At 45.9% G+C, this 14,294-nt stretch overlaps 1 protein-coding gene across 7 annotated transcripts in view; it reads right to left on the bottom strand.

Moving 5' to 3' along the window:
- Positions 1-11,173: 11,173 nt before the first annotated feature.
- Positions 11,174-14,294, bottom strand: part of LOC122542586 (zinc finger protein 609-like) — a 202,272-nt gene continuing 199,151 nt past the window's right edge. For 3 of the 7 annotated variants that reach the window (XM_043680503.1, XM_043680505.1, XM_043680512.1), the window contains one exon: positions 11,599-13,378. In XM_043680503.1, coding sequence (XP_043536438.1) covers positions 13,303-13,378 — 76 coding nt within the window. In that variant the 3' untranslated portion in view covers positions 11,599-13,302. Of the gene's footprint in view, positions 11,192-11,597; positions 13,379-14,294 lie in introns of those variants that run through there. The other 4 variants (XM_043680510.1, XM_043680504.1, XM_043680511.1 and 1 more) reach the window with 4 other exon arrangements.

Genomic DNA, 14,294 nt, shown 5'->3' with positions numbered 1-14,294 from the left:
CGGTCAGTCTGAGTGACCCTGCCCAGTGACACGGTCAGTCTGGGGGCCCTGCCCGGTGATACAGTCAGTCTGACGGACACTGCCCGGTGATACAGTCAGTCTGACGGACACTGCCCGGTGACATGGTCTGTCTGGGGGACACTGCCCAGTGATACGGTCAGTCTGGGGGCCCTGCCCAGTGATACGGTCAGTCTGGGGGCCCTGCCCAGTGATACGGTCAGTCTGAGGGCCTTGCCCGGTGATACGGTCAGTCTGACGGACACTGCCCGGTGACACGGTCAGTCTGAGTGACCCTGCCCGGTGATACGGCCACCCTGAAGATCTGTCCTTACACTGGACCAGTGGAAATGTTCCAGCTTTATTGGGAAGAATATTGTGAGAGTGGCACAGTGGTTAGCACTGCTGCCTCGCAGCGCCTGAGACCCAGGTTCAATTCCCACCTCAGGCGACTGACTGTGTGGAGTTTGCACGTTCTCCCCGTGTCTGCGTGGGTTTCCTCCGGGTGCTCCGGTTTCCTCCCACAGTCCAAAGATGTGCAGGTTAGGTGAATTGGCCACGCTAAATTGCCCGTAGTGTTAGGTGCATTAGTCAGAGGGGAATATAGAGTCGGGGATTGGGTGGGTGGGTTACACTCCAGGGGGTTGGTGTGGACTTGTTGGGCCAAATGGCCTGTTTCCACACTGTAGGGAATCTAATCTATGGTACCAATGATGGAGAAAGATGGATCCATACAGACCCCCAGTGATTTTAAGGTCAGTATTAATCCAACACAGTATCTTTAATCAATGACCTTTTTGTTGGAGTCAGCTTTTCAGGCCTGACCAAGGTCAGTTTTACTCTCTCCAGGTAAATGTAGATCCTGAGTCACAGAAATACTTCACGATGGCAACACACGAAAGACTATTCAAATACAAGAGACTTCCATTTGGAATCACATCCACGCCTGTGTTATTCCACTGCACCACGGATCAGATTGTGGTGATTTGGAAAGATGTTCCTTGGATGATATTTTAGTTACAGGGAGAAATGGACGTCAGCCTTTCCACAGCTCAGATGCTAATTTGCAGAGACATGAGGATATGGTCGAAGAGTGAGGAAAGACAGAAGATTGAGGTCATACCATCAACGTTAAGGGACAACAAAAAGTCACCATCAAAAGGAAAAGCTGTGACTGAGGCAGCCAGCCCTTGGAAAAACGTCAAAATCAGACATCATGGCCCGAAGGAGTCAATAAGCACAATGTTACTGATGTCCTCCATGTCCTCGAGTGTTCTCCACGCTCTCGAGTGTTCTCCGTGTCCTCGAGTGTTCTCCACTTCCTCGATGTCCTCGAGTGTTCTCCACGCTCTCGAGTGTTCTCCACGTCCTCGAGTGTTCTCCACGTCCTCGAGTGTTCTCCACGTCCTCGGGTTTTCTCGATGTCCTCGAGTGTTCTCCACGTCCTCGAGTGTTCTCCACGTCCTCGAGTGTTCTCCATGCCCTTGCATGTTCTCCACGCCGTCGAGTGTTCTCCACGCCCTCGAGTGTTCTCCACGCCCTCGAGTGTTCTCCACGCTCTCAAGTGTTCTCCTCGCCCTTGCGTGTTCTCCAAGCCCTCGAGTGTTCTCCATGCCCTCGAGTGTTTTCCACGCTCTCGAGTGTTTTCCACGCTCTCGAGTGTTTACCACGCTCTCGAGTGTTTTCCACGCTCTCGAGTGTTCTCCACGCCCTCGAGTGTTCTCCACGCCCTCGAGTGTTCTCGATGTCCTCGAGTGTTCTTGATGTCCTCGAGTGTTCTCGATGCTCTCTAGTGTGTTCCACGCTCTCGAGTGTTTTCCACGCCCTCGAGTGTTCTCCACGCTCTCGAGTGTTCTCCACGCCCTCGAGTGTTCTCCACGCTCTCGAGTGTTTTCCACGCCCTCGAGTGTTCTCCACGCTCTCGAGTGTTTTCCACGCCCTCGAGTGTTCTCGATGTCCTCGAGTGTTCTCGATGTCCTCGAGTGTTCTCGATGCTCTCGAGTGTTCTCCACGCCCTCGAGTGTTCTCCATGTCCTCGAGTGTTCTCAATGCTCTCGAGTGTTCTCCACGCTCTCGAGTGTTCTCCACGCTCTCGAGTGTTCTCCACGCTCTCGAGTGTTCTCCACGCCCTCGAGTGTTCTCCATGTCCCCGAGTGTTCTCCATGTCCCCGAGTGTTCTCGATGCTCTCGATTGTTCTCCACGCTCTAGAGTGTTCTCCATGTCCCCGAGTGTTCTCAATGCTCTCGAGTGTTCTCCACGCTCTCGAGTGATCTCCATGTCCTCGAGTGTTCTCCATGTCCCCGAGTGTTCTCGATGCTCTCGATTGTGCTCGATGCTCTCGATTGTTCTCCACGCTCTAGAGTGTTCTCCATATCCTCGAGTGTTCTCCACGCTCTCGAGTGTTCTCCATGCTCTCGAGTGTTCTCCATGTCCTCGAGTGTTCTCCATGTCCTCGAGTGTTCTCCATGTCCTCGATGTCCTCGAGTGTTCTCCATGTCCTCGAGTGTTCTCCATGCCCTCGAGTGTTCTCCACACCCTCGAATGTTCTCTACATCCTCGAGTGTTCTCCACGCCCTCGAGTGTTCTCCACGCCCTCGAGTGTTCTCCACGCTCTCGAGTGTTCTCCACGTCCTCGAGTGTTCTCCACACTCTCGAGTGTTCTCCACGCTCTCGAGTGTTCTCCACGCCCTCGAGTGTTCTCCACGCCCTCGAGTGTTCTCCACGCTCTCGAGTGTTCTCCTCACCCTTGCGTGTTCTCCTCGCCCTTGCGTGTTCTCTCGCCCTTGCGTGTTCTCCTCGCCCTTGCGTGTTCTCCACGCTCTCGAGTGTTCTCCACGCCCTCGAGTGTTCTCCACGCTCTCGAGTGTTCTCCACGCCCTTGAGTGTTCTCCACGCCCTTGAGTGTTCTCCACGTCCTCGAGTGTTCTCCACGCTCTCGAGTGTTCTCCATATCCTCGAGTGTTCTCCACGCCCTCGAGTGTTCTCCATGCTCTCGAGTGTTCTCCACGTCCTCGGGTATTCTCCACGTCCTCGGGTATTCTCCATGTCCTCGAATGTTCTCCACGTCCTCGAGTGTTCTCCACGCCCTCGAGTGTTCTCCACGCCCTCGAGTGTTCTCCACGCCCTCGAGTGTTCTCGATATTCTTGATGTTCTCGAGTGATAAATTTGTTCAGATTTGGTGTGAAGAAGAAAAGTCTTGATATTCCTGGTAACTTCTTGGGACTTTCTCAAAGTGCTGGGAAAGATGGACGAGGACACAAAGAGGAACGCAGACGCGAGGAATTGGTTCAAGGGGGTGAGGCGCTTCATGTCAGGGAAATGTAAAGGTCAGCGCCAGCTGGAGGTACCAGTCAGGAGAAGGGCCCCATTGTATCAGAAAAGCTTCCTCCTGGGCTCTCGGCGGTGTTTGGCCAATGTGCCGAACACTGAAGACTCTTGCCTTATGTATTAGTGATGGAGCAAAGACACTTTGGTGACCTATGGACCGGATACAGTGAAGAACAGCAGAAGCTGTTGTTTAGAAAAGCTTATAGTCCGCGGAGAAATATGATGAGGATATCACTGATTATCACGCCTGACATGATGGAGCTAAAGTGTAATGATGACAAAGATGAAGATGATGATTAAATTGTACATTTGCCTTAGTTTAATTATTTACTCCATAACTGAAAGCATTTAAACCATTTCAAGTGTTTCAACTTTTTTAACTTCATTAACTTTAACTGTGTATAAGGGCTAAGGTGAAAACTAACTTGAATTTTAAACTGTCTTTGTTTTTACATTACAAGGGGGCATAGCTTTAAATTAAGGGGGGGTAGGTATAGGACAGATGTTAGGGGTAGGTTCTTTACTCAGTGAGTCGTGAGTTCATGGAATGCCCTGCAGTAGCAGTGGTGGACTCTCCCTCATTATGGGCATTTAAGCGGGCATTGGATAGGCATATGGAGGATAGTGGGCTAGTGTAGGTTAGGTGGGCTTGGATCGGTGCAACATCGAGGGCCGAAGGGCCTGTACTGCGCTGTATTCTTCTATGTTCTATGTTCTATGTTCTACTCATGCTACAGCGAGTGGTTTAAGCCCACCACACCTGCAGGCAACATTGTTCTGTGTTTGTCCCATGTCCTAGAATGAAGTCAAAAAGCTACTGTGTGACCAATCAGAATGAAGAAGGTATGGTTATAGCAGCAGGTTAAGGACCAGTACAATGCTGACCACTAGTGTCTGTAAGAGGCACCTCCACATCAGATACACTCTGCCTGTATTCCTGATTATGGGCTTTTGCTCCTCGGATGCTGTCTGACCGGCTGTGCTTTTCCAGCACCGCTAATCCAGAATCTGGTTTCCAGCATCTGCAGTCATTGTTTTAACCACATCAGATATACACCATACCTAAGGCACTCCAAGAAACATTGGTAAGTGGGAGCTGTGAGATGGCAAATGATCCTTTCCATTTCTGTGAACTGTTGTTTCCAATCGTAAATATGATCAATGCTTTAATTGCAGGAACCTCTGACATTAACTGGGTGGAATGTTTTGTATTGTATATATTGGATTGTCACTTTAGGAATGCAATCATGTGACATCATGACCCTATCATCTGCTGCCAAAAGCCCGGCCTTATTTGCACGGCCTTGTTGAGTGAGTATCTCATTAAATACAGCTCCTGCTGTTGTTACATACTTTGGTCTGCTATGCTTCTTCAATATTAACAGGAGTGAGCTGCCTTCCTGAACTGCTGCAGTTCATGTGCTGTAGGTTGACCCACAATGCTGTTAGGGAAGGAATTCTAGGATTTTAACTCTGCGAAATTGAAGCAATGGCAATTTCAAGTCAGGCTGGTGAGTTGTTTGGAGGGGATCTTGCCGATGTGGTGTTCCCATGTATCTGCTGCCCACGTTCCTCCAGATGGAGGTGGTCATGGGTCTGAAAGGTGTGACCGAGCGTCGGTGAATTTCTGCAGCGCATCCTGTAGATAGTACACACACCCGCTACTGCCGCTGAGTGTCGGTGGTGGAAGGAGTGGAAATTTGTGGATGGGGTGTCAATCAAGCGGCTGCTTTGTCCTGGATGGTGTCAAGCTTCTTGACTGTTTTTTGGAGCTGCCCCCATCCCGGCAAGTGGGGAGTATTCCATCACACTGCCTTGTAAATAGTGGAGGGGCTTTGGGAAGTCAGGAGGTGAGTTACTGCAGCAGGACCCCCTAGTCTCTGACCTGCTCTTGTAGCCAGTGTATTGATATGTTTAGTCCAGTTCAGTTTCTGGTCAATGGATGTTGACCCCAGGATGTTGACCCCAGGATGTTGACCCCAGGATGTTGACCCAGGATGTTGACCCCAGGATGTTGATATGTGTTTGAGTTCAAACATTAGTATTTCTTCTGCAACATAATCTGAGTAAATGTCCCCTGCACCTTCCCCACATTAAATCCTATTCCATCTCCTAATCAGTACCAATTGCAAGTTTAATAATACAGGATTATCCATCTATAAATCCTTAGATTTAGCATGTTCCATTTTTATAACAAAACACGAGAAACCTGCCTCTCTATTCAAAGGGAAATATTTTATACTTTGAATCATTTCACACATTTTTAAGTGTTTATGATGTCAGTCAGGTTGAACAGAAACTATCTTATTCTCAGGATTCTATTTAGATAAAAAAAATCACATGATACCAGGTTATAGTCCAATGGGTTTATTTGAAAACACGAGCTTTCGGAGCGCTGCTTAAAGCTAGTGTTTTCAGAGAAACCCATTGGACCATAACCTGGTGCCACCAGCATCATGACCCTGTTTCGGTTCTCGTTTTAGTCTCAATGCTGAAGTATGCTCCATAGCCACTAGATGGTGGTCTCGCACCACGTATAGGTTCAGATTGTATTCTGTTCTGGAACATCAGTTACAACAACTGCAGCAAAAATTCAGCCATGCCCTGAATAAGAGCCAATCTCTCCTCACATGACAATCCTGCCACCCCAGACAGGCATCTGGTGAACTTTCATTACATTTTCTCTGTGGCTAGAATATATCTTCCCAAGGTACAGTGACCAACACAGGGCCTGATACCCCAGGTGTGGTCTCACCAAGTTCCTGTTTAGTAAAACCTCCTAGCTCCCACACCAAAACCCTCCTGCAATGAAGGCCAACATACCATTTGACTCCCTAACTGATTACTTTCTATGGGCAGTTTCCATGGACACCCATGTCCCTTTGTACATCAACCTTTTCCCATCTATCACCATGTAAATAATAGTCTGCCACTCTGTCCTTCCTACCAAAGTGGACCAGCTTCACATTAATTGACTTTATTTTGCATTTTCCCACTCCCTCAATCACCCTGTAATATCTTTATGTCCTTCTTGCCACTCACACTCCCATTAACTTCTGTGTCTTCAGCAAACGTGGAAATATTACACTTGATTCCCCCATCCAAAGCTTTCATAAATATTAAGATAGTTGAGTCCCAAGCACTGATCGCTGTGGTAATCCACCTTCCACAATAACCCCTTGTGTTGAACTTTATCGAAAACTATCTGAAAATCCAAATACACTTCATCCACTGGTTCTCCCCCATCTATTTTACGAGTTATATCCTCAAAAACCCCTAGCTGGTGTTAAACACCATTTCCCTTTCAGAAATCCATTCTGACTTTGTGTAATACTATTGGTATTTTCTAAGTGCCTTGTTATTACATCCTTTACAATACACTCCAGCACATTCCCTGCTACTGATGTTATTTATTCATCCCTGAAGTAACTGCTCAAAAACAGCTTGCAAAACTTGAAGCCACCAAATTCAAGAGAATAAACCTTCAACTAAATATAGCAGCTCCAGGTTTCCACAATAGAAACATGGCTGATCTACTGAACAGTTCAAGGTATCATGAATCAATATTATATATAATAAAAATGGTCTCAAGGCCTAATTTAATCAGATAAAGAAGAGACTGTTGAAACACAAAGAACAAAGAAAATTTACAGCCCAGAAACAGGCCCTTCAGCCCTCCAAGCATGAGCTGATCCAAATCCACTGTCTAAACCTGTCACCCAATTCCTAAGCATCTGTATCCCTCTGCTCCCCACCTACTCAAGCATCTGTCCAGACACATCTTAAATGAATCTACTGTGCCTGCCTCTACTACCTCTGCTGGCAACGCTTTCCTGGCACCTATGACCCTCTGTGTAAAGTATTTGCTGCGTGTATCCCCCTTAAACTTTTCACCTCTCCCCTTGAATGCATGACCTCTTGTAATTGAATCCCTCATCCTGAGAAAAAGCTTATCTCTAACCACCCTGTCTCTACCCTTCATGATTTTGTAAATCTCAATCAGGTCCCCCCTCAATCTCCTTTTTGTTATGAAAACAAACCTAACCTACTCAACCCTCTCGTCATAGCTAGCACCTTCCATCCCAGGCAACATCCTCGTAAACCTTCTCTGCACCCTCTCCAAAGCGTCCACATCCTTTTGGTAATGTGGCGACCAGAACTGTACACAGTATTCTAAATGTAGCCAAACCAACGTCTTGTACAATTTTAACATGACCTGCCAGCTCTTATACTCAATACCCCGTCTGATGAAGGCAAGCATACCATATGCCTTCTTGACCACTCTATCCACCTGTGCAGCCACCTTCAGGGTACAATGGACCTGAACTCCCAGATCTCTCTGCCCATCAACTTTTCCCAAGGCTCTTCTGTTTACAGTAAAGTTCACTCCAGACTTAGACTTCCCAAAATGCATCACCTCACATTTACCTCGATTGAACTCCATCTACCACTTCTCCACCCAACTCTCCAGTCTATCTGTATGCTTCTGTATTCTCTGACAGTCCCTTATGCTTTCTTCTCCTCCACCAATCTTCGTGTCATCTGCAAACTTGATCATACCAACAGTGCCCTCTTCTAGATCATTTATGTATATCATAAACAACAGGGGCCCCAGCACTGACCCCTGTGGAACACCCACTGGTCACCTTTCTCCATTTCGAGAAACTCCCTTCAACTACTACTCTCTGTCTCCTGTTGCTCAATCAGTTCTTTATCCACCTAGCTAGAACACCCTGCACACCATGTGACTTCACTTTCTCCATTAGTCTACCATGGTTAACCTAATCAAACGCCTTACTAAAGTCCATGTATATGACACCTACAGCCCTTCCTTCATCTATCAACTTGGTCGAACAAGCGAACACGGATCTGATCAATACTTTAGGGGACTGCTAGAAAACTAACAGAAATTAAACTTTACTGTAAATGGTGATGTACCATTTTCCCCAGCTGTCACACTGTTTGTATAAACAGTTGGCATCTCTATCCTTTCAAATCATTGGCCATTCAGTCAGTCTGAAAATTTACAGGATTAAGACAACTGAATTTCATGAGTTTCACACATAAGCGAAACACAACAGAAACCAGTTTCCTTTCTGAATGATACACTGTGTATCATTTATGCAAACGAGGTAACAGCCAAAAAAATGAAAATCTATTCCTTGGTTTGGGGTGTGACCTTCTGGTAAATCCTGTCAACATTTCAGAACCTTCATATCGTTCCTAAAGTGTAGCATCCAGAGGTAGACACAGTGCTGAGTTCTAACCACAGCTGTTTAAAATACTCAGCTAAACCTCTCTGCTTTCTACAGTCAGTGCCTCCATTTACAAAATCTAAGATCCCAAATGTTTTACTAACCACTCTGTCAATGTATCCTGCCATCCACATTCATCGATGTACATGCACCTCCAGTTCCCTCTGTCCCTGACGACATTTGGATTTGCAGCATTAAGTCTATATTGGACCAAAAGAACAGTATTCATTAATGAGGTGAGAGTGAATTGCAAGGCCATGGAGTGTCACCTCAAGGAGCCCGAGCAAAAATGGAGTGAATGAGAATCCGGGGGATACTCTCCGGATAGTTCTGGTTGTTAGAGGTCAGTCACCACTGCTCCAAGACATCTCTGCAGGAGTTCCTCAGGATAGTGTCCAAGACAAACCAACTTCAGCTGCTCCATACGTGACCTTCCTCCCTGATAAGGTCAGAAGTGGGAATGTTCACTAATGATTGCACAATGTTCAGCACCATTCACAACTTTCAGACAGTGAAGGCTGTGTCCAAAAGCAGCGAGACCTGGACACCATCCAGGCTCGGGCTGACAAGCTGCAAGCAACGGAAGTGCCAGGCAATCACCATCTCCAACCAAAGAGAATCTTATCACCGGCCTTGGCATTACCATCAAGGAATCCTTCACCCGCAACATCCTGAAGGGTATGATCCCACCAGGCTGGATTATCCTGACCATTTACCCTTCTTGCAAGTTTGGAAAATTTCAAAATTTACCAAGATGCTTATATAGTCTACGTCGAGTCTCCAGTCTGAGAAGTAACCAGTTACTACAAGGAACCTATATTTTTCATTCAAATTAACACAGACCCTCCTGTTCCACAATTCACCATGGTGTGGACCAGCTTTCTACCTTGTGCCTGGTCAAACACTTCGATGTTTATTTAAGTAATGTCCACTGCGTTCCCCTGAACAATCTCCTCTTGTTACTTCAAAAAAACTTGATTTGTCAGACATGAACTTTTTCACAAACAAGTGCTGACTCTTCTAAATTAACTCCAATCTCTCCACGTGCCTGTTAATATTGTCCCAAAATTGTTGTTTTACAAAGCTTACCCACCATTGATGTTAAACTGACTGGCCTGTGGTTTTTGGAATATCCTCACATTGCTTTTACAATCACAATTCAACACAGCGCAGGATCAGGCCCTTCGGCCCACCAAGCCTGTGCCGATTCCTAACCCTCATTTAGAGCTGCTATTGTGTGCGGGACCTGTCCCTCTGATCCCTCCCATTCATGTGTCTATCCAGACATGCCTTAAACATTGCATCATGTGCCTGTTTCTACCACGTTGCTAATGTGTGTTCCAGGCACCCACATCCCTCTGGGATAAAACATTTTCCCCACAATTTTCCCCTTCTCACCTTGAACCTGTGGCCTCTTGTAGTTGACCCTCATAATGTCATAGACCCTCAGCCTCTGACTTTCCAGTGAAAACGATCCGAGTTTATCCAATCTCTCCTCATAAGTGAAACCCTCCAGACCAGGCGATGTCCTGGTAAACTTTCAGTGTACCCTCTCCAAAGCATCCACGTCCTTCTGTTAGTGTGGTGACCAGAAATGCACACAATATTCCAAATGTGGCCTGTAAAGTTTTGTACAGCTGTAACGTAACTTGTCAACTTTGATATTTGATGCCCTGGCCAGTGAAGGTAAGTGTGCTGTATCGAGAGAGTGGTGCTGGAAAAGCACAGCAGGTCAGGCAGCATTTGAGGACGAGAATCGGCGTTCCTGGCATAAGGAATTCCTGACAAAGGGCTTATGCCCGAAACATTGACTGTCCTGCTCCTCAGATGCTGCCTGACCGGCTGTGCTTTTACAGCATCACATTCTCGACTCTAATCTCCAGCATCTGCAGTCCTCACTTTCTCCTAAGTGTGCTGTATGTCTTCCTCACCATCTATTCAACCTCTATTGTCACTTTGTGGACATGTACACCCAGGTCCCTTTGTACACCCTGGTCCCTTTGTACACCCAGATCCCTTTGTACACCCAGGTGCCTTTGTACACCCAGGTCCCTTTGTACACTCAGATGCCTTTGTACACCCAGATGCCTTTGTACACCCAGGTCCCTTTGTAGACCCATATCCCTTTGTAGACCCAGATCCCTTTGTAGACCCAGATCCCTTTGTACACCCAGATCCCTTTGTACACCCAGATGCCTTTGTACACCCAGATGCTTTTGTACACCCAGGTCCCTTTGCATGTCAGCGCTCTGAAGGGTTCTGCCATTTATTGTATAATTTGTACCTGAATTTGATCTTCCAAAATGCTCCCATCTCTCTGCCCAAATCTGCAATCTATCTATATCCTTTGACAATCCTCCTCACTTTTTGCAACTCCGCTAATTTTGATGTCATCCGCAAACCTACTAATCGGACCACCAACATTTTCCTTCGGATCAGTTATGTATTTTACAACAATAGTTACTGATCTCCATTCTGAAAAGAAAACATCCTTCCATCACTACTCTCTGTCTCCTATGACCAAGTTAAAAATCACACAACACCAGGTTATAGTCCAACAGGTTTATTTGGAAACATTAGCTTTCTGAGCGCCGCTCCTTCATCAGGTAACTGTGAAACAAGATCATAAGACAAAATTTATAGCAAAAGATTAGTGTCGTGCAACTGAAATGATATACTGAACAAACCTAGATTGCTGTTCAGTCTTTCATCTTTTAGATTAGGTTGCAGGTTTTGGTTCATTAATGTATAAATCCCAGAACTACTTTTAAGTCATATTCTCGAGATAACTTAAGGTTTTATATATAAAACAAACTGATATTTCAGCTCAGGTAATGTATTGAAGGTGTGAGGTTAGAGTCTGTCTGTATCCCAATGTTGAGTCAGACTGGTTCTATTTCCAAAGTACGAATTTATAAAATGTTACACAGAATAACTGCCTGCAGATTGTTTGCTTTTTGATTAAAATAGAATGTATCTGCAAATGCGAATTCACCCCATAGACTTATATGTGATTACCTGGATTATCTGTTTCCCTTCTTAAACAAAGGAACAACATTGACAATCTCCAGTCCTCTGGAACGTCACTGAGCCAAACAGGATGCAAGAATATCGGTTAAGGCTCCAGCTATTTTCTTCCTTGCCTCCCACAGTATCCTGGGATAGATCCCATCTGGCCCTGGAGAACTTGCCTACCTTTAAAGCATTTCAAGACACCCAACACTTGTTCCTTCATTATGTTGACCTGCCTGAGAATATTTGCACACTTTTCCCTAACCACCATATCCCTCACACCTCTCTCTTTGGTGAATACCAATATAACTCTTTAAGGATCTTCACCCATTTCCTCTGGCTCCATGTTACCTCCCTCCTTTATCCTTGGGTGGGTCTATCCTTTCCCCAGCTACCCTCTTGCCCCTAATAAATGTATAAAATACCTTGGGATTCTCCTTAATCCTGCTGGCCAAGGACATTTCATAGTCCCTTTTAGCCCTCCTAACTCCCCAATTGAGCTCCTTCCTAATTTCCCTATATTCTTCAAGGACTTTGCTTTCGGTTACCCAGACCATAGGGTTTGCTTAGTTTTTTGTGACTAAGCTGATAATTTCTCCTGTCATCCAAGGTTCCCGAATCCTGCCATTCCCGTCCTTCACTTTCACAGGAACGTGCCTGTCCTGCATTCTTATCAACTGCTCTTTAAAAAATTCCCAAGTGTCAGATGTGGATTTACCCTGAAACAGGCATTCCCAATCCATGTTCTCCAATTCTTGCCTGATTGGATTGTAGTTGGCTTTCCCCCAATTTGACACCTCCATCTTAGGTTCACCCTTGCCCTTATCTATAAGTATCTGAAAACTTAGACAATTGTGGTCACTATTTCCAAAATGCACCCCCACTGAAACTTTGATCATCTGATTGATCATCCAAACCCCTGCCACTAAAGAGGCAATATGGGGGGGGGGGGGGGGGGGGGGGAGTTAAAATGACCCACCATAACTACTTTGTTATTTTCACATCTTGCCAGAATTTGACTGTTTCTCTTCCTCTATCTCCTGTTGGTAGCTGGGAGGCCAGGAGGACAATCCCAGCATTGTCACACCAATCCTTCCTATTCCTGAACTTTACCCACAATGCCTCGCTGCAAGAACTCTCCAGAGAGTCCTCCCTGAACACAGTTATGATATGCTCTCTAACCAGTAATGTAACACTCCCAGCATATTTGCTTCCTCCTCTGTCTCGTCTAAAACATCAATATGTTGGAACATTAAACTGCCAATCCTGTCCCTTTTTCACTGTGATAGCAACATCATAATCATACATTAATCCAGGCTCTAAGTTCACCTGTTCAATCTGAAGCAAATACAAACTCAGCCTCCAGTTCCACTGAGCTCAGCAACGTCCCCCTGAAGGCTCAAACTCTCACCCATATATGCCTTTGACTCAAGTTCTTCTCCAGCCTCGAGACTGACTGACCTGCTGCTCCGGTTCCCATCCTCCTGCCACTCTAGTTTAGAAACCCGCCCAACTGCAGGGTTTCTTGAATAAAGCAATTAGGTTTACTCCTGACAAATCCTCTGACATCTCCATAAAGGGATGATGATGATGATAATAATCTCGTCCATTATCTTCCTTTAACAACGTGGGATGCAAGACCAGGTAACTCATCCATTTAGCGTCATGCTTCAAGGTTCATTGGCCATCATCGCAGCCCCCCCTCTTCTTCACCTCCTCCAAGTCTCATGTGGCATGTTATAGTTGGTAAGGGGGTCCTTACATTGTAGATATGTACCCAGTTTTCTAGGGATTGAGATTCAGACCAAGCAGAATTAACAAGAATCAGAGAGACAGAAATACAGGTTTAGTCAATGTGAGACAGCGAGGTTCCTCAAACATCAGTGAGATACGTCACCAAAGAATTATGTTTGTGGTGTGACTAATGTAAGGTTAATGCTGGCCAGGACATTGAGAAATCAGTCCTGAGATAGTTTACCAGGCAAACACAGACGGGTGTTGGATTTATTTTAGCACCATCACTGACCATAACAGACCTTTCTCAGCAAGACACTGTAATGCACTGAATGGGACTTGAGAATCCATCTCCTACCTATTCAGAGAGAGTAATGCCTCCCCTCTCACTGATGTAAGAAAGGGAATCACTGGTGGTTATGATACAATTATTACCTTTAATAAAAGCAAGTGCTGCAGATTCTGGGGAACTGGAAGAAAAACAAATTGCTGGAGAAACTCTGTGGAAAGAGAAACAGAGTTGATGTGCCTTGTCATATTAATCGCAGCTCTGCTTGGCTCTTCACACACGCTGCCAGACCTGCTGAGATTCACCAGCATTTTGATTTTTTTTATATTTACCACCTGGCACTTAGTCATAGAGATGTACAGCATGGAAACAGACCCTTCGGTCCAAGCCGACCAGATATTCCAACTCAATCTAGTCCCACCTGCCAGCACCAGACCCATATCTCTCCAAACCCTTCCTATTCATATACCCATCCAAGTGTCTCTTAAATGTTGCAATTGTACCAGCCTCCACCACATCCTCTGGCAGCTCATTCTATACATGTACCATCCTGTGTGAAAAAGTTGCCTCTTAGGTCTCTTTTATATCTTTCCCCTCTCGCCCTAAACCTATGCCCTCTAGTTCTGGACTCCCCGACCCCAGAGAAAAGACTTTGCCTATTTATCCTATCCATGCCCC

The sequence above is a fragment of the Chiloscyllium plagiosum genome, chromosome 40 (genome assembly GCF_004010195.1).
Source record: "Chiloscyllium plagiosum isolate BGI_BamShark_2017 chromosome 40, ASM401019v2, whole genome shotgun sequence".
NCBI classification, from domain to species: Eukaryota; Metazoa; Chordata; class Chondrichthyes; order Orectolobiformes; family Hemiscylliidae; genus Chiloscyllium; species Chiloscyllium plagiosum.
The sequence above is the reverse complement of the archived record's forward strand: the minus strand, read 5'-3'. Positions and strand labels throughout refer to the sequence as shown.